The sequence below is a fragment of the Epargyreus clarus genome, unplaced genomic scaffold (assembly GCF_041222505.1).
Source record: "Epargyreus clarus isolate Ecla_fem2 unplaced genomic scaffold, WU_Ecla_fem_2.2 ptg000014l, whole genome shotgun sequence".
NCBI classification, from domain to species: Eukaryota; Metazoa; Arthropoda; class Insecta; order Lepidoptera; family Hesperiidae; genus Epargyreus; species Epargyreus clarus.
The window spans coordinates 6,195,440-6,216,434 of record NW_027332222.1 but is presented as its reverse complement, the minus strand read 5'-3'; the positions used below and the strand labels follow the sequence as shown (position 1 = coordinate 6,216,434).

At 34.1% G+C, this 20,995-nt stretch overlaps 2 protein-coding genes across 3 annotated transcripts in view; one reads left to right on the top strand and one right to left on the bottom strand.

Moving 5' to 3' along the window:
* Window positions 1–20,995, bottom strand: part of CTL16 (C-type lectin 16) — a 445,139-nt gene that overhangs the window by 8,553 nt on the left and 415,591 nt on the right. Inside the window, exons 1-2 of one of the 2 annotated variants that reach the window (XM_073079640.1) lie at window positions 3,996–4,111; window positions 1,933–2,062 (exon numbers count right to left, since the gene is read on the bottom strand). In XM_073079640.1, coding sequence (XP_072935741.1) covers window positions 1,933–2,059 — 127 coding nt within the window. In that variant the 5' untranslated portion in view covers window positions 2,060–2,062; window positions 3,996–4,111. Of the gene's footprint in view, window positions 1–1,932; window positions 2,063–3,995; window positions 4,112–20,995 lie in introns of those variants that run through there. The other variant, XM_073079641.1, reaches the window with a different exon arrangement.
* Window positions 11,485–16,265, top strand: LOC140747302 (SPRY domain-containing protein 7). Its single transcript, XM_073079639.1, has 4 exons — window positions 11,485–11,713; window positions 12,566–12,736; window positions 13,996–14,295; window positions 14,995–16,265. The coding sequence occupies exons 1-4, from the start codon at window positions 11,611–11,613 to the stop codon at window positions 15,090–15,092; spliced, it is 672 nt and encodes a 223-aa protein (XP_072935740.1). The 5' UTR covers window positions 11,485–11,610; the 3' UTR covers window positions 15,093–16,265.

Sequence of the window (20,995 nt, the reverse complement as noted above, 5' to 3'; positions counted from 1 at the left end):
AACGATTTCAGTCGTTATTCGAGTTCGAATTGGGTTATAAGTGTAAACTGCATTTATTACCTGTTAATTATAGACTAAAATATAGCAACAAATAATATAAAATGCATTTACTTACCGTCTTTTATATCGAATACTGGTATAGGACAAATATACGTAAACTCTGCATATTTACTAGGTACGTAAATACGTCTATATAGTTATTTTCGAACCCTATCTTTACAATATTAGTATGCAGTGTGTTCTACCTTTACAATTATTACCTCGTAATATGCCGTAAGCCGTAACAAAAAATTAATTCTGATGTCATTGTTTTATCTTACCAAGCCCTTAACTTTACAGATGATTAATCCTAACTTTCACTTATTTCTCCGATAAAACAATTTGACTAAAAAACAAGATTAAAAATCTATTTTGATCAATTGTTAGTATGGATATGCCATAATACGTCGAACTCTTAAACATTATTATTCTATCGACGATGTGTGCCATTTATTATTAGGGGCAAATTGATTATGTAATACAATAAAAACAAGACCAATAGACCACTAAAAATCAAGTTCTTTGGAGTTATTAAGTATTGTTATTGGAGTTAGAAGTTCTATTTAATAGTATTATTTTTAATATGTTTTCATAATAAACTATTATTTTCGCTTCGTAGATATGAAAGTATGAAAGAATGAAGAAAATACTCTTTTGTTTTTATTAGTGGGAATCTACACCTATAGAAATAGGGAGATGTAGTGATGGTACCACTTGTACCAAGTTTCAGTTAGGAGAAATAATGATGTAGAGCATTGTAGAGACTACAAATAATTCAATAACCTACATCTACATTTTCTCGTAACACCAAATTAGTGCTGGAATTATTCCTACGTTTTTTATATTCTCAAATGGATATACAATCTATTAATTTTATTATAAGTGGTTAGTCCTAAATATTTTAAAGAATCTAAGTCGTCAATTGAGTTTCGGTATCGATGACGACTGAGGACTGATTAAACTCATATAACAGTGCACTTAGCACTAACTACCTTAGAGGTTACGGCTATCTAAGTATCTAATAGTTACATGCAGGGCCGGATTTAGAGGTCTAGAGGCCTTGGGGCAACAAAGGAGTGGAGGCCCCCTGGCCCCAAATTATTTTCCGAATAAAATGAACAATTTTTTCAGTTGAGTTTTTCAATGAATATTTTATTGTGAAACGCGTTTGTTCTAGTTATTATTAGTTATTCTCCTAAAAAAAATCAAAGGAAAAGATATATTTTGTTTTTTACTAGTGTTTACTAGTCGGAATTTAAAAAAAAAATTCGACGTCTCTATTGTGGGGGGCCCTCTTTTGTGGAGGCCCTGGGGCTGCCGCCCCGGTTGCCCTTCCTTAAATCCGGCCCTATTTACATGTTACATACGAATAACAGTAAACTCTAATTCGATAAAGTGTTATGCAAGCATTGATAAGCACTTTTGTTTCCATACAACATACTTGAGATTAGGTAATTTAAAAGCTCACCATTCGTAAAAATATCTTGATAATTACTATGATTCATGGTAAATTCCCAGTAAATAATAATTTTCGCGTTTGAATGCAAAACAGAGAAGTAGCTATGATTTGAATAATAAATTAAGATCTATACTTCCGTTAGCCAGTTTTACCAGCCGCAGGTTGAATACATGGTTTACCGTTTTCCTAGACCTGACGGTAACTAAAAAAGACCGTAACTAAGTCTATGGATCTTACAGGAGCACGGAAGCAGTTCAAAGAAACTAGCACTTGGTACCTAAAACTCTAAAACCTTTATCAGAAGTGGGCATAATAAGTTTGTTCGAATAAGTGTTTACCTAGATAATAATTCGAGAATCATCGGGATCATCTTATTTCAATTGAAATCGCACTTGAAATTATGTTTTTTTAGTCAAAGATAGATAAGTACTTACTGTCAGCGTATCTCTCGTGGATGGTCCGCTGTACACATAACGAGGGTACTGGGGGCTCCAGGATGCGTCCGTTGGGGAACTGGGCCTGGGCCATCGCTACCACAGCTAACAGGAATACTGCCTTCATTTTCTATAAAACATAAAAAGAAAATTACTTCAGTGATTATGTAATTGAATTATTCAATAATAAGATTAGTTTCGAAGATGGTAGAGTCATTTTTGGTTCGATGGTGGGGGTACCACCGCCACACCGATTTCGTCTTTACAATACTGGTGTTAATCGCTGCTGTGTTCCCATTTGAAAGGTGTGGAAAGGGAGAGATACTTATCCCCGATATTCTAAATTAGTCCTCAGGGGTAGCATCGCATCCATCTGATGTAAATTGGTCACGCCGTTTATGGGAATTAGTAACCGATCTTAAACGGGACAGTCTTACGTCTTTATGGCAATTCATAGTCAGATGCATTTGTGACCCTGAGCACTAAACATGTTGATAGGTAAATTAATGCGTCGCCATTTATGTTTTATGTATTGGTAAATAAAGCCTGTATACTTAGAGTACCTTTACTTTATTGTTAGTAGTTCAATTGACTCTAAAAACACAATAATGCCTTTTTTAATATTTGAATCACACGTACACGTATTTGAGTCACAACTACATATTAATATAGAAAAATCTTGACATATTTAAGTCTGTAGTCATTAATTGACGAGAGAAGTTTAACAAACCCGAACAATTGTGAAACAACTTTTTACAAGTAATTGTCTCGTTCTTAAGTTTTTAACATTGTTTTCGAAACGAATTACGTTTTACGAGGCGCTTTTAATTCTAATCACTACAAAAATGGCGTTAATTTGTAGCTATGAGTGTAATTAAAAGTCTTTTCTCTATAATCACGAGATAAGAATGTCGAGATGGTTATTTTTATAGTGTAAGTTCTGTGCTTACAAGGTTTAATATATTCTAGGAAACAAGGCGAATGAACTCCGGGCTTTTCGATAAGCGTTTAAAATATGTCAACATACAACAACATAAATATGTCGCAGGATACACAAACTTTAGCTTATTATTACTGTTATGCATACTTGATTAGTTTTGATTGTATTTTATAGAACTGTTAAAGAATAAGAATTCCGGTATAGATTTCTGATATAGGTATCTGCAATATCTGCATATATTGAAAAGGTTAATCTGAGAATGATCGTAAATTAAAAAAAATAGGTAAAAGTCAAACTACCTATGCTCTGAATGGATAGAAATATGTACCTATAATGACTGACTTTATACGGTATGATTTTGGACAAAGAATTTGTAGATACTTGTTCACGTTATTGTAATTTTTCTAAAGGTTTCGTTAGTGAACATTAAGAAAAAACCTTGTACTAATACGGCTGTTTGTCCCTGACTTAATGTGTTCTATTGTGAACTTTAACGCCTCGTTTATATTTTCAGACATGGAACGTGTCAGACAAGGGCCGTGGCAGACAAAATATTTTTCTTTATACTGTATATTAACTTTTTTATTAGTATTGTACCACGGGCCGCTCACACGGATTGTACCTGTCAATTAATAAATATTACACAGAAAATTATTAATTTGTCTGCCATATACCGTGTATGAGACGTTCAATGCCTGTAGATACAACAGAACCGTTCCCGTTACATGCGATGTGGTTGTTTACAAACAAACTTTCCTTTCGAAATTATTACGTAAGATCAATTTTATCGGGCATCTGGGATAGGACCGGTCCAGGATAGAAAGTGACCTTGTCCCTTGGAGTTCGTTCACTCACGTCACGACCTACGGCCCTGCGGCCCTTTTCACCCCGTATCAGACAATCAAATCACTTAACAGCGTCGAGGGAAATTTATAAATTTTATTGTGAAATAATTTTATGAGAATTTAATTTATTACATCGTTAACTTTCGAGTCTAGCTTTCGTAATGCACTATGAATTATCATTTTTAACCGAAATTTCGTTTATTATATTCACGATTTTATTTTAATAAATATTTAAGTTTGACACTAAGCGATAACTAAAAAAAAAATATTTTACTCACGGTTTCGTGTGTCTGTCTTCCGAATCCGTCACAAACTGATGCGCCGGCGTCGCGCCGCTGTTTTATATAGAGGAAACGTGCGCAGGCGCATGATTCGATACGCACCCCCGCGGGGTGGTTCTACGCTGATAATGAGTTAGCACAATGGACAAAACGCCATGATAAAAAAAAATTAAAACCGTCGTAATATAGATTGCGACCGTAACGATAGGTAATCCTGTAAACTAATGAATTGCTTGATGTCATTTCGTGTATGATAATTATAAATTCTCATCATTTATGAATTTTAAAGTAGATTGAGGACCGAAAACATGCAATAAATAATTATAATTATAATAAATTTCTTTTCGTTGGAATTATTCTATTAGAAAGTATCGTTGCTTACATTATATTATGATTCATAATTTTGTATTTATTTCTGGGATTTTGATATTATTAATCGTAAAAAAAATATTTGATAATATATTTTTTTATTTATTTTATAATTATTTTTGTATATCTTAAGGGATTTTATGGGAATATGGTAATATTTACCCCTTAATCAAAAGGTGGATGTTGTGATTTATTGGCACCTAACTTCCTTCATTTCCTCACTAACATAACAATTATTACGTGTAATGTATTACACAACAATAATTAATGGTATAATTTTTTAAATACAATAATAAACGAGATGTCTATGAACTTGCTTTCGTTGATGTCTAAAGTATGTACAATTGCAAACATAAGTGAATCTAAATAACTAGATTCATTTATTAATTTAGTCAATGCATTATTACTAGAAAAATAATATTAAATACAGTCTGTGCAATGTCAGATGTCGTTAACCTTTGTTGGCAGGGTGTATTACCAAAAAATGGTACGGGTTAAAAAAACGCACAAAACTTTTAAACTTACAACGATAAATATAGTTTTTAATAACAAAAACCTATGAAAATCCCATCTAAGTGCATCTAGAACGTTCTGTTGGCAGAGCGTGGCATACGTGCCGGCACTATTGATGCCTTAACGTCGGCTTTCCTTTACGAAGTCCGCATATGACACACGGTTTTGGGACTTATCAAGCGTAGTGCGAAAGAATTGCGATGTAGGTCCTTATCTGACACTTGTAACGGGACTTCATACTTTACGGTATGTTACTTCATACTTTGAAGTTTTTGTAAGTTACTTGGAAACAGGACATTAATTTTTTAGGAGTGTTTTTTTTTGTGGGAAGGGTTTTTTATTGTAACTGGTTTGACTACCAAGTAAGTAGAGACATATAGGGACTGAGGATCCCTTTGCTGGGCATGATGTGGAAATTAATTTAGTAGCTAATATTATCTCACTTTGAAGAGACACTATAAGTCATGATATTCTATTGTTAATGATTTAACAGAGGAGGTATAGAGGTTGTGCGCCTACTTTGAAAATTTTGGTTAAATAGGTAGGTAGGCACGTATCTACATATAATTTCTAGTAGAGTTTTGAGTGTAGTAATTAGGATATTTTGAGTATCGAAGTTATTGTTTCGTATCATCATTTAATATGAAACACACGTAATTTATGTACAATTAATGGTTAAAAAATAGGTGTCTGTGAGATGTTTTAAAAAGATATCGTCATGATTAAGTTTCTTAAAATTATTGTGTGAGGAAAGTTAAAATTGGCGGCGTAACTAAGCTGCATGGCAAAAATTTTAAGGGGAAATAGGCGCAACTCATAAGATTAACTGACATTCATAACATTTATAATATAATCTATTTCTAGTTTCATTCGGATATATTTAAATATTATTTTTAAATATGATTAGAAATATTTCTTTCGCATTCATAATAAGCTTTATACTCGTATACTAGCGTTTTATGTGCATAAGTAAGTACGAGTACATTAGTAGATAGAGATATTCATATCATCTACGTATTGACTTGAAGATTATCCTTCCGTGGATTTTACTGGCTTGTAGGAGTACCTATGTATTAAAAGTGCAAAGCACATTTGTGGTCATTTAATTAAGGTTGATTCGTAGAACAATAAAAATACTTAGTTTTATTGACTGTTCCTTAACAATGCTATACTTAAACAAAAAGTAATTTTATGGTCACCGTTAAAATGTTGTGACATGTAAGGATAACGGTATAAGGTTGTAACAATAAATGTTTGTTTTGTATGTAGGCTACCATACATATAAGTAGGCAACCATATGAGAGATATACATTATACAAATAGCGGTGATAGCTTAGTAGTTAAGAAACTCGGCCTCTTGATCGAAGTGTCCGAGGTTCAAATTCCAGACAGGCACCTTTGATTTTTCGAAGTTATGTGCGTATTAGAAATTAATTATCATTTGCTTAAACGGTAAAGGAAAACATTGTCAGGAAACCTTTATACCTGAGAAATCTAAAAAAAAAGTTTTCAAAGGTATGTGAAGTCTACCAATACGCACTTGGCCAGCGCGGTAGACTATGCCCTGATCCTTTTCATTCTGAGAGGAGACCCGTGCCCAGCAGTGTGACAGTAATGGCTTGATGACTTCGCACTAATAGGATCACTATGAGTGATCGAAGATTGACGATGACATTATAAAGAAATATATTTCTTTTTTTTTTCAATTAACAAATAGCTTGTGGTCGCTTTCTGCTATTCTACTAGGTACATACGATAGGAGTCCTATCTGAGATCGTCTACATTACCTACCTACTTGAAGATTAAGATTAAATATACCACGTAGGTAAGGGTGCCTGCTCCACAATCCTATTGAAAGTCTATACGAACACTTAACAAAGCTGTTGTTAGAAATATACTTACACTAACTTAGAATTAAACATAATTAGAACTAACGTGGAATACCTTCTGTAGGTAAACCTATTTCCATAGCAATTTTGAAAATAGGCAAATAAACTTTGTCTTATATGGAATCTGATGCAATTGTTCATTTTTGTAAAACAACACTATTGTATCATTTGTATCACCGGTTCAATCACCTCTAAAATATGATAGTAGTAGGTGGTAATAAAATAGTTTTAGTTGAATATTTATAGATAGATTTACAACCGGTTATTATATTAACTTAAAAACGACGCTTTCTACGCTCAAAGCCCAAAGTCCCATACTAGGATTCCCTGTATGGTGGGTGCTATGGATACACAGAAAGACGAATACATGCAATGCAAATTCATTATGTCTGGCCGTGGATCGAACTCGGAACCCTTTTCGAGTTACACCGATATGGTCACCGCTCCGCTACACACACTCTATATGATGAATAAATTAATAGTCTGCTACATACTTATGACTACAAATCTCCTTCTTATGTACCTACACCTATAGTTAGATCTCTGGGTGACTCAACAATAGTGGTACAACTTCAACATTTAGACTCTATCTTCTAAGAAGGTTTTTTCATTTATGTCAAAGTAGCCCTAAAGAGCAGCGACATAACTTTTTTTTTATAGTATAGGAGTAGCAGTCGAGCATGCAGTCCACCTGATTGTAAGTGGTTACTGCCGCCCATGGACATCTGTAATCAACCCCAGATAGGGTTAGGTATTCCTACCTGAGGTCGGCCACAAATGCGCCGCTACCCTTGAGGACTAAGCTGGAACGCCTCGGAAAAGTATGTCTCCCTTACCACACCCTTCAAAGCGGAACACAGCAACGCCTAGTACTGCTGTTATAAGGCAGAAATAGGTGTAGCGGTGGTGCCGCCGGAGTCGAACCACAAAGGGTTCTACCACCTTCAATAAACTGTAATTGAATTGATCTCGAGTATGATTCCTGTCATATTCAGGTTCAGTTACAAATGTCCCATGACCATTTAATGTCAAGTAGAATGTATAAGTCTTTGCCTCTTCCACATAAAAAGGATATACCTTAAGCACCTTGTGCACCGAACGTATATAATCCTAAATAGTTTAAAAACAACTTTAATGTTTCTGTGTGATATTACAACCAGTGTTATAAGATCTCCGTGAAGTAATCCTATGTAAGAATCTACTTATTTGTTAAGTATGACTTCTCACTTATATAATAAGCTCAAACAGTTAAACATGTCTAAGTATAAACGTGAAGGAATTTGACCGCGAAATTCAGACATGGTCTAATTTGCGCAATTAATTAATTTATGAGATAATATTTGATTTAAACAAATATAATGGGATTGGATCTGTCAATAATGATAATGGAATTTAAACTGAAAATCGTATTAACCTTGGTTTATAATTGATCACCTTACCTAATTAAATCGTGTGCACTTCGATGTGTGGTTATTAAATTTTTAATAAGTTAGGAACTTTTGTTAATATGATATTTATTTTATATGTAATAAATAACTGTTCAAAATAGGTTCAATAAGGTAGAAAACCGAATTAATGTATTGTCTTCTCGAAAAAATAAGGATAAACGTTATTATTATAATAAAGTACTCGTAGCTGTTTTTTTAAAAACAGATACAAAACTCAATTTTACTGTGTCTACATACGCAAGAACGACTGTGAAAATAAAAAGTAACTACAAAATATTTATTAAAAAGTTTGATAATTACTATTTCCATAAAACACTAAGATTGAGAAATTGGATAAACGGTCACTTTAGCCATTTGTCATAGAGTAGGTAATTAATATTCCGCATGCGGTCTTATTAGATAATAGCTAACGAAATTCCGTTTAGTGTTTTAAGGCACTTGTCATAATATTAGCGAGAATATAGCAAGACGAAAACGGTTCATAGTGGATCTTTCTTGTCAGGCGGACCCGTGCTTGTCTCACCCGCATGCATGCTTGCCGAAGCTGCTTCACTCACTCGTCCCGCGTGCGTTACACACAGAACCATACACATATTATAATGTTAGGCTTACATGACAGGATAAATATTGATGACACGATAGGATGCAAGTGGCACAGAGGCGCAGATCCGCGCGCAGATATTAACTCGCGTGTTTGGTAAAAGACACTATATACTGATTGATAATTTTATTTGACAGTTAAAAATATCTAATATCGAGCTATCGTCTAGTTCACTTCGTATTTCAGTCTTTCATCTTGAGTGTCCAGGGTCAAAAACCTAGGTACGGATTTCTGATTTATTCGATTGTATATGGGTCGTTGGCAACACATTTGTGTTCCACTTAAATCAACGTATTGGTAGATAATCAACATACGGAACCTTCTCCATGCAAGTTTAACTTGCACTTGTCCAGCTTTTTTTAAAAACTTATGGACACAACGAGCTTTTGTCCGCGGCTTCGCTCGCGTTACGAAGTAATATTTTCATCCCCTATTTTATCCCATTGGGGATAGAATTGATTAAAATCCTTTCTTAGCGGATGCCTACGTCATAACATCTACCTGCATGCCAAATTTCAGCCCGATCCGTCCAGTGGTTTGGGCTGTGCGTTGATAGATCACTATGTCAGTCAGTCACCTTTCAGTTATATATATTTAGATAAATAAATAAATAAATAAATAAATAAACAATTACCTATGTATCAAAACTCAAAATTAATAACTGTTTATAATTTAATATGTATACCGATAACAACTTAAGTAGGTAGAATACCTATTTTATTGTGATAATGCAGTAGGTTCTTAAACCCTTGTCCTCATACGCTTTATTTTCACATTTTCCTTTGTTTTAGAATCTACTTAACTGTTTATATGAGAAGTTTAGTTAAGTTTTACTGCAGTTTATTTTAGCACGTTCGCTTTCTTACTTTAAGTAACACATAAATCATACACATATTATAATGTTTATAGGGTGATTATTCGTAAAACTTTCTGGTTAAGACCTCAATAAATCTTATAATAAATTGTAGACATATAATAAAGTAAATACCTACTAAATATTATGTTAAGTAGATTTAAGTTAAATATATTTAATAATTTAATAATTTTAAACGGGAAATAATACAAGGAACTCAACTCATTTTGTTTTCGAACAAATGTCATGTCTGAGGGCATCAGAGTATTCTTGGCCATGATTCACCGCTTTCTATATGTAGGTGGGTTTACTTCTTACCATTATTTATGGTTATTAATATCATACCTACTGCAGTATCCGCAATATTACGAATTGTGCCATATAAATTCTATTAAATACCCCATTATATTCCTATTAAAGCGTGCATCGTATTAATCGTATTGGGTGTCTATCTATCCAAATAATGCAATCCCTTAATTTCGGAAGGTTTCAAGATTTTGAGAAGAAAGTTCCAGAATGTTTCCGATTCCCTTGTGCAATTTTATGCCATTAACATTTATTATAATCCTTATTTCTCGTCTTTTCGTCTTTTAGGGATAAAGAAGTAATGCGTTAAGTAGGTATACCTGAGGAATTACACAATTTTTACAGAGACTTTAGGTCTTAAGATTTCAGCTAATAAATATCTGCTGTAATGACATCACTGTTATAAGTTTTATTAAGAAAAATAAAATTCTTCTCATATTCTTTCGAGTATATCTTCTTCCTCCTTCAGTGTAGTGTCAGAGTTTCAGGTCAGAATTTCCTTTGCTATATCGGACACATGTTTCAATGCCCTATATGTTAGAAATTGACAAATGCGAGAACAACACAAATTACCAAGTACAATACAGGTACCTGTTGCCTCATTAATTATACAGGATATGAAGTACAGTGAAGAGGCGTGGCTGTCATTAGGATGTACACATCTTTAGGCGTATCCACTTTCTACGACAAAGTCAACAAACAACTATGATCAACATAAAGAAGTGGAACAGTTTTAAGCATTACATGATATTGTTTACACGTCCGATTACGTATTTATGTCTCGTCACCATAACTTCCTGTTGCTTGTGACTTTGTTTGCGTGGAGTACGTTTAGTATTCAAACAGTATGAATAGATAGGCTCACGGTCGACTGATTGATTGAGAATGGGCTGGACAGATTAGTGCTCTGTTGTTCAATGTTCCCGTAACAACACCAACAGAAGACATGAAAACGTATTGCGAGAGTGACATTCCCTCAAAATTATCAAAGAATCTATATATCTAAGTGGTTCATACAGTCTAACTTGTAACACTAGAAAATTATTGATTAATTGATTGATTAGAGAGCCATTTTCCTATATAAACATCTTTTATTAGTCGTGCTCATTAGCTCCAATTTGGTCCCATGGAGTAATGACGTTCATAAGTGCACGTTTGCACGTTTCTTAAGTGAGCACTAAGTATAGAATCAAAGCTACTAACTAGGTCCTTACAGACTTTGGTTCCATTAAACATAAGGTACTTTAAAAAATTGACTTTTCTACTTACAATAATGGCTAGTAGTTTCAAGAATGTAATAAATAGTTTGAATAAATAAAAAAGCCAGACGTGTCCAGTCGATATCTACGAATTTTTAAAATAGATTTTAGATACAAAACATATAATTTTAAACAATGTAATATTAAATCATACAATATAAACTGAGTAATGATACTATTCTTTGTGCCAATATAATTAAAAGTAAAAAATGTCATTCCGATTTGACAACAAAATGACAAAACTGACAGTTGTCCCGTTTTCGTGACGGGTGGTGTGTTGCGATTATAAATATTTTTTTATACAAAACAATCGCGAAAAAGTGAAAATACAGTATTGATTATAGTGGATAACCGAAATAAATATAAATATCACCATGTTTTGTTGTCTCAAAGGATGTATCAATGGATTTACACTCACACCTAGTGTCCCGATTCGCTTAAAAGAAAATCCAGTTCAATTGGACAGTCTGCATATGGGTAAGAAATAAAAAATATTTCACTTATAAAATCATTTATAATACAAATAAATTAGTATGTAATCCTTCTCACTACTAATTTTCGAATAACAGCCATTGAAAGAAACAAAATATACGTTGCGATTTTTGCGTAGAATGTTAACTCTACGACCTATAAAATGAGGACATTCTTTAAGAAAAATCTTTGTTAAATGCATTTATAATTTACATATCATTATAGGCTTTAATGATACAAGGCTAAGCATTAAACACTTCGATAGTTGCTGCTACAAGTAAGAAAAGAAATCATCATATGCCCTGTATTATTAAAAATTGAAACCGGTGGCAATCTTTTGCAAAAACTTAGTCATACTCACCAAAATATTAGGATGTTTTTTGTAAAAAAAATTCATCACCTATATTTTCGCGATAAGGAAATCTTAACTTCAAATTATTGCTTTCAAAGGATTCATGCATATTATCCTTTTTCTTATTATCATTTACAGTTAGCGCAATGTCACTGCAAGAATGAATCACATACATTCAACATGATAATAAATTGAGGTCACTGTCCCAGATATATTACTAATATAGGGTATAATAAAGAAATGTGTAGAGGAAAAATCGTTATATTATAATATGTAAAAATATATGTAATGTAAATAAAATCACTATATGAGTGCATTAATTTATAATACAGTGAACGACTACTTACTACATCAACATATTGATACATGCCAACTAGTACTTGATAAGCATGTCTGATACTGATTACACATAAACCTTAATATTTGAATTTCATTTTAATCAATGATGAAATAATTATTACAAATATTAGGCCCCATTCATGTATTGAATAATTGAATTTTTCCAGGTCATGAAGTAGTAATAGTGAAAGGTGGTCAACGTGTGTGTGGGTCAGGCTGCACGCTGGGCAATGCACCGCTCGTACAGAACAAGTCATACTTTGAGGTGAAGCTGCAGCAGGGCGGCGTCTGGGCGGTCGGCCTTGCTACTAGGGACACAGACCTTAATAGAGTACATGGTAATTATTAGTTTAAAGTGTTCATTATGGTTTTTTTTGTAAAGTTGGAGTAGGAAAAATTGAACTAAAGACTAAATTAGAATAACCTGTGTTTCTTTTATAATATACAATTTTTTCACATTCATAGTTTTTCTTGAGTGTTGGATACCAGCCAGGCTGGCAGTATTAGTATATAAACATCCAGAACAGATATTTAAATTCATTATTTGGATATCTAATTGAACAAGGTGCAAACCCGAAACCCACTGCGTCAGACCAGCATGATAACCATTCCGCCATGCAGGTCACTAGAGTATTCCGATAAGGAAAGCTTTTATTAGCGGAATATAATATTATGTATAAAAGGTTCACTTTTATTTTAATTTTCTATGTGTAACATTTATATACTCCTTATGTTTCTGGATATATTCATTAGCATTGTATAACAGGAGCGTTTACAGAATACAAAAGGCATCTCTTTTTAAGTAACTGTCATGTAAAGATGTGTTCTTCACCTTCTTTCAAACATACATTAACACATTAGTATTCATCTATCAGTCCTCAATGAGTGACGTCACTTAGGTCAATGTTATTCACAACGACCTCTAGTCACATGATACGTATGACATAACATCCTTACTATGGTCAGTGGTCACTTGACCATACTAAAGATCTTATATCACAATGTTCTATGACAGTTAGTAACATTGTACATATTAAAAATGCGTCATTCATAATTGGGTCAAATTTTGCAAAGGTTTATGGTGGTGCATTTTTAAATTTATTATAGCAATGCTTTCTTTGTAAGTTATGGTTATTCAACCTTCAAATTCTTGATTGATAATTTTTCTCTGATGCAATTGTTGTGTTTAAAAAAGATTGCAACAGAGTAATGAAAACACAATGTATATATGTATGTAACATCATAAGTATGTTGTCACATTTCTTTATGTATTGTTTGTAGTTGTACATAAATGTTGACTAACATTTATAACAAATACATTTTACAAATCAGAACACAAACAGGCTTATAACTACCACTGGTGCATCCAAGGGGGAGTAGGGAGTGTGACCTAAGGAGCTTCCAAGGCCCTCTTAAAATTTCTTAAGTCACCGCTAAAATCCTTAATATAGCATATATACAGCTGAAGTAAGCTTCACAAATTCCTAAAGGAAATTTCTGGATCTGCTACCGACTAACACCAACTTTGCAATTAACGATGCTACCTGTGCAGCGGAATCATGAAGAGAGTTCAATCCTATTTTCTTCCAATTTCCAGGTGGAATGGACAAAGACTCGTGGTGTTTGAACAGCGACGGCACAGTGCGCCACGACAACGTCGAGCTATATCACCTGTCGCCCGCGCCACGCGACTCACCCACGAAAGAATTGCTAGTCACAACAGCTTCGCCCAATCACAATGAAACTGAGGTTGAGAAGGTCTCGGCCGTGATGCCGGGCGATGGTGACGTCATCGGCGTAGGCTACGACCATGTGGAGCTAAACTTTTTCCTGAACGGCAAGAACATGGAGATACCTGTTAGGAATATCAAAGGCACCGTGTACCCGGCGATGTATGGTGAGTGTTTATTTAAATTTGTAGCGTTGTAACAAGAAAATGCCGCTCTACATTGTAATGAGCCATTGATGATAGTTGGTATGCTGTGACGGCTAATCTAGTGTCGCTTTAATATGCGCGAAATGATAAGGTATTTTCTTTGTTTACATGTTGATTTTGTGAAGCTCAGTAAGAGCATGTATGGTATTCTTATCTAAGCTATAAATGAGTAGTATATGAGAAGTATAATAGCATCCACCGACTGACTATTCATTGCAGAGCCAATTACTGAAGCTAGATTATATGACAAAGGGGATTTGATAGTTTTTGATAGGCTGTTTAAAAATTTTAAATTTGAAGCAAGTATTAAATGAATATTTGGATTTCTAGTTAATGATAATTCAATACTTGCTTCAACGTTTTTGAGACATCTACCCTTAATCTGGTAAATGGGGGTGGAATCATGTTCCAGACCCTCCTAAGGTCGGATTTAGAGATCTGGAGGCTCAGAATCTGGAGGAGGATGATGAACACTATAAGTAAAATAAAAATAACTAAATTATGAATTATATTTATTTATGTAGAACAAATATAGAACCAATTATGTAGTGCTTTGGTTAAGCAGTAGAGCATGGTCAATCGCTGTGTACAGATAGACTTGAAAACGACTTTTTAAAATTCTTGTTTCGTTTTGTTTGACATGAAATATATTTTTTTCAGTTGATGATGGTGCAATTTTGGACATAATTCTAGACAACTTCAGATATCCACCGCCGGCGGGCTACGAGAAGATAATGGTTGAACAATCTCTGCTGTAATGACTCGAAAATTTTCTTGAGGAGTCGAAACGCCTGTGCATGGACACTTGTGTGAAATTGCTATTTGTGTGAATATAATATTTATGTGTGAATATTGAGAGTTACAATTTTAATCTGTTCAGAGCATACTATAATAGGGTCGTGGAAGTGGGGTATGACAGTTGAAATGTCAAAAGGGGAATCAATTTTTAATAATCTGTCACATCTGTCAAGTCTTTGTGTTTCTTGTGTTTGTATTTCGGGTTTGTATTTTGAGCTAGATTCTTGATTGGTTATGTGTGAATGGTGCCTGCACTATTTATGCGAATTATGCATAAAGCTAATTTGTCGGTATGATCTGTACTACTTAAAGATATGAAATTGAAATTATGTTACCTCAAATTAGCAAAAATATACACGGAAAGAAGCACGATATGTAAACGCCTAAAGACGAGACAGAAAAAAGCATGATCACGGGAAATCACAACTGGTTGAAAAGTAACTGTCATATACTCGCCATTTTGTAATAGTTGGAGAAAAATTAAAAATAATCTATAATTAGTCAATTGATTTCAACCAATAGAATTAACGTACTATACCTACACATAAAACTATACACCATCAAAGGCTCGGACACCAGTGATTAGACATCCTGTATATGATGCCAAATACAACCTCGTTCTGAGAGTATACAAAAAGTGTAACTTACATATATGCTTTGCAGTATACAAACTTTTCCGAACGGATTAAACTAGCGTTCGGAACTAATGTGTATAACACTTTTATGGGTCTAAATTTGCTAGGCTGTCGCTGGTATATAAAATTAATTGATTATTTAATGGATTAAAAAATAAATTGAAGCTTTATGTGTGATTTTAAATGTATCATCGTAAAATTATGTACTCGTAATTATCGTGCTATGTGTCGGTTAAGTCTTGTTGCAACAGCATTTGCATGTTCTAACGAAACCAACAACCCATAGATAATTATATTATTGTCTATGGATAGCTAAGCCAGTAACGCTTGGTGTTGCCAGTGTTGTTTAAATTACATATTATTACTTTTGTCGTCAATACATTATGTAAGTACACAATAAATAAGTTCTACACGAAGGAAATTGTAAATAATCTATTCTGTAAAAATTAAAAACATTCCATGACTGTGCGTTAAAATAATAATAAAATAAGGTTTTTATTCACTGAAGTTTGGACTATGCCTACTATAAAACTTTCTTTATATGTAAGTATAAGAATTGTTTTATTTTTCTCAAAATTCTAACAGTATTATTAATTCTATGCTGTATTATGTACTTATACTCCTGTGGATACAATTAGTTAGGTTATGTTAATTACTATAGTAAATAAAATTATGGAGCTACAAAACGTAGAATTTTAATATAAATAAAACGGAGGGCGTTGTATGTTGCACCGATATTTGATTTACAAGTAACAGATTTTCATGTCGATTTCTTGGAATGGTGCTAAGTTTTAGCAGTTTATTATTATGTAACACATCACTGTTTATTTTTTTGACTTGTAGTCTTGTACGCCTTAATTAAAAGGAGAGTACAAATCCTTGCCCATTTTCAATGGTGTTTGTTGTATCAAAATGTACTAAATTAAAGTTATAGTTTATCTGTCTACTTTATCTATTTTTTTATTCTGCATCTCCTTTAACATACTGCAGTTTATATATAATGCAATATAAATATGATATTTGGAAAGAGGACAGTACAATCACATTTGTGTTGGCAATTTCTAACTGCAATCTTAAAGCCATTGAGTTACATGTAGTATCGCAATACGTGGCTATATTTTCTGCAATTCTGAATCACGCTATCGGAGTTTTCTAAATATCTTGTTTAAATATACATAAGCTCCAATTTATGACTAGAACTGCTTACAGAACTGTAAGCTGGAACACAGTCGCTGTTCCTTACAATTACCGCCGCTCTTCATACAATCATCTTCCTCGGCAGAAGATTTCCCTTTAAGAAAAGAGTATCCCTGGCAATATTGTTGAGGCATGGTTACAGCAAGGAAGTTTTTGTAGGAGTACATAAATCGACTAATCGTTTTTCATACAACTTCAAAAGTACTATTATACAACAAACATATACAAATTTAATGTACAAGATGGCACCTCTAGGTGCAAGAAATAACTCATTTACTTAATTTCTTTAAGTATACTTTAATTAAATAGCTATTTTAGCTATCATATCAAGTTAGGGTAATGCACTATGTATAATATATATTCATTATTTTAATTTGGTAATTTTAAGTTAAATTATACTTTGCCGCATAATGCTAATTAGATAAAATTTAATTTATTCTAAGTCTTATGTCTATTCCTATCAATGTGCAGAGCAATCTATTTTTCTATGTATATAAGCGATTTTAAACGTAGCTATGTATTAATGTATTTCCTATTAATTGTCTAATGTATTCCATGACCAGCATTGTATCATTATTATTAGTTGTAAAATAATAATAAAAGTTATTTGAATTTATTTATTTTATTAATCGCTGAAATCTTAAGTTTAAGCTCCATTGCTAGTTTTTGTATTACAGAAGTAGCAAAAGAGTATACAATCTTATATATAAAATTCTCGTGTCACAGTGTTAGTTACTGTACTCATCCGAAACGGCTTTACCGATTTTCACCAAATTTTATATGCATATTCAGTAGGTCTGAAAATCGACTACTATCTATTTTTCATACCCCTAAGTGATAAGGGTTGTTCACCCTTAACATTTTTTTATTTATATGGCAAAACCAACGTTTGTCGGGTCAGCTAGGGTCCTATAAATGGACACCTAAATATTAACCCTGGATAAGTGTAGACGCCTGACCAATAGCTTTTAGATCGAAATGGAGCACTTGACATTTGTTATTAGGCAGAAATAGGTGCGACGGTGATGCGTCTGAAGGCGGGTTCTACCACCTTAGGTATACACTGTGTGGGATTTAAGTTTATTCACCGACTTTGAGTTATTCATAATTATAAAGAAAACCTTTTTTCGCCGATCTGCTTGATGTCAAATGCGAAAACATAAATTCTGGATTTGCACTGCTGCCTAGGTAGGGTATAACACCCCTACCTTTTATTAACAACTTTACTCACTTACCTTTGTCCGTGCCCTAAACTCTCGTAAAAGTAGATACAATTTCCCGATATGCTGAAAGTAGACAATAGATAGATATAAGTGGACAATAGACAAGGGATATCGCAAACATATCTACAATACATGGCATTGTTTTCCGAGAATTAGTGGAAATGTTTCAGAATGTAGGTAACTAACTTCAAAGGGCCAAGATATTTTAATGTAGTTAGTATCTACTTTGATTAAACAAACATATTCAAATAGTTATCAGAAACTAAACTTTAGATAGTTACTTTGTTATTAATGGATTTACTTAAAGCAAACAATTTTGTTACAAATTGCTTAAATCCCAAACGCTAACAATAATTTCCTAGATAATTTATGTAGGATAAACACGTAATTTTGTTGGTAGGTATACTACGAATTGTCTCTGTAGTTCCGGGACCAGAATGGGCTACGGTATCCCCTGCCTGTCGTAAGAGGCGACTAAAAGGGGCTTCCGGCGTTGCGGCCGGCAAGAGTGGGAGCTCGAACCGCCCGGCTATTGATCTCGGGAAGGACGGCGGTATGTGTGGTCAGAGGGTGTGGCGAACGTCAGGCTCACCTGGGCGGTGCCCGATGGCGCTAAGAGGGCTCCGGTTGCGTTTCTTTGGAGATCCCGGAGTCCTCTACGCAGCGCCGAGGACGGCTACCTAGGGGGTTTTAGTGCGGTAAGAATCCCACATAAACCCGTGCCGCTCCCACGGCAAACGGTACCTTTTGAAGGCTTCCACTCGTAAACAAAAAAAAAGTATACTACGATTATTTTAAAAGACTGTAGTAGCAAAAGGTCATCCACTCCACCTGATTGTAAATAGCCGCCCATAGACGACCCGCGTGGCGGAGCGGTCACCATGCCGGTCTGACACGCAGAGGGTCCCGGGTTCGATCCCCGGCCAGACAGATTTCTAAATGATGAATTTAGATTTCTGTTTCTGGGTCTGGGTGTTTGTGTATTTGTCTCTGTGTGTGTCCATAGCACCCACGACACAGGGAATCCTAGTGTGGGGCTGTGAGTGTAGAAAGCGTTTTAGTTTAGTTTTTAGTCGTCTATCTAACTCCATGTAGATGTTCCATGTGATAGTTCTACGTGAAGTCGATCACAGTTGCTTAGGTCTGGGGACTAAGATGGTCGCCTAATATTTAGGTAAGTCAGCCGGTATCCAAACCTTTCTGTCGAAATGCAGAACTACTTCACGCAAGAAATTAGTTTGGCGGCGGTACTCTCTGACGATCGAACCATACTTGTTCAAACACCTAACTATCACTTTAGTACGGACGATGCTATTGAACCGAAATACCTACATTCTGAATATAGGCTATATTCTATTCATAGGGTTCAGTGACCAATTAAAAAAATCGAAAGCCCTTTAATTTTTTTCTGACCGTTCGTATGTTAATAATTTTGCTGAGAACTTCCAAACTCGGGTCTTTAAAAATATTCCTTTTTTATTTCAGTCAATAAATGATGAGATGTGTAGATATTATGTGTATATTATGCAGCCTTCACCTAAGCCTTCATCAACTATGGCATGGGGAAGATACTGAAAAACTTAGAGGCAGTGGAATGTAATATGTAAGTGGAATGTAAACAAGTGGAATATAATTCAATGAATATTGATTTTAGTAGCATAAGTGTATCGTGTTATTTCTGTGTGATATTTTTTATTTAGAGTTACCTAAGTGACTACAGAATCTACATGGTTTCTATGGAAACCAACATTTTTTTAAATTAATAATATCATTCTCGTCGATAAAATAAATAATCGTAACGAGTATGGAACCCTTCATTGTACGTTATTCAACGCACTTACCCTTTCAGATATTTTGTGCAGTCAGTAACTACGCTAAAAGCATCTATCAACCGAAATTGCAATATCGGCCGCACGTCGGGATATCCGTCCGATTCGACCATTTTTACGCATTTGATAACGCCATGGCTTCCGCCATGGTTACATTAAAGTACTTTTTATTCTGTTTTTTTTTTCCACGAATAAAACACCGAAAACATTATTTATTTATGCTACAGTTGCTCATTTATTACATTACCTTCGTCAAGTCAAAATCTTCTTTTAAAGGTAAATAATAGATTTGAAATTAATATAAGAAATGTTTTTACTAAACACGTGTTGTAATAAAAATACGCGTTATTTTAAAATATTACAAAAATAATGTTATAAAAAAGTTACTTATTATGTAAATGCCATCGTGATAATAGGTACCTATTTACTTAAAACATACGTGAGTATTATTATCTATTACTAACATTTTTTTCAAAAACAAATAAAAATGTTTGAAAATTAAACTCTGGTTTTACGACGTCAAAAAAATCATATGAGAAAGTTACGAGAGTAATTTGTTCTCAAAATATCTAAAGTTAACGTGTTAAAAAGTAGATATATGTCCGTACAAATTTTACTTTTGCGAACCTCGTGTCGGAAACACGTTCGAGGTTGAACTTTTATTTCATTGAACGTGCTTTAATTTGAGTATAAATGGGAACAGAGTGGAATGGGTTAGCTAAGTTATATTTGAAGAAAATTATTTGTGAATTGTGACAGTGAGGTTTTAGCTGCGAACAGTAGGTACTAGAATGTGACCTGGGCACGAGCGGCACTCTGGGAGAGAGGCCGCATTCCACCCGTTCGTCTAATTGGTTTGGTCGAGTAGTAGGTTCAAACTGTGCTGTCCCTGTAGTTCCGGGACCAGAATAGGGCTACGGTATCCACTACTTGTCGTAAGAGGCGACTAAAAGGGGGCTTTCGGGGTTGCGGACGGCAA

Excerpts from the sequence above, each read along its gene's own strand:
- LOC140747302 (XM_073079639.1), top strand. The coding sequence starts at position 11,611 with ATGTTTTGTTGTCTCAAAGGATGTATCAATGGATTTACACTCACACCT. Across the intron at positions 11,714-12,565 it reads ATTGGACAGTCTGCATATGG|GTCATGAAGTAGTAATAGTG; the intron begins GTAAGAAATAAA and ends GAATTTTTCCAG. Across the intron at positions 12,737-13,995 it reads AGACCTTAATAGAGTACATG|GTGGAATGGACAAAGACTCG; the intron begins GTAATTATTAGT and ends TCCAATTTCCAG.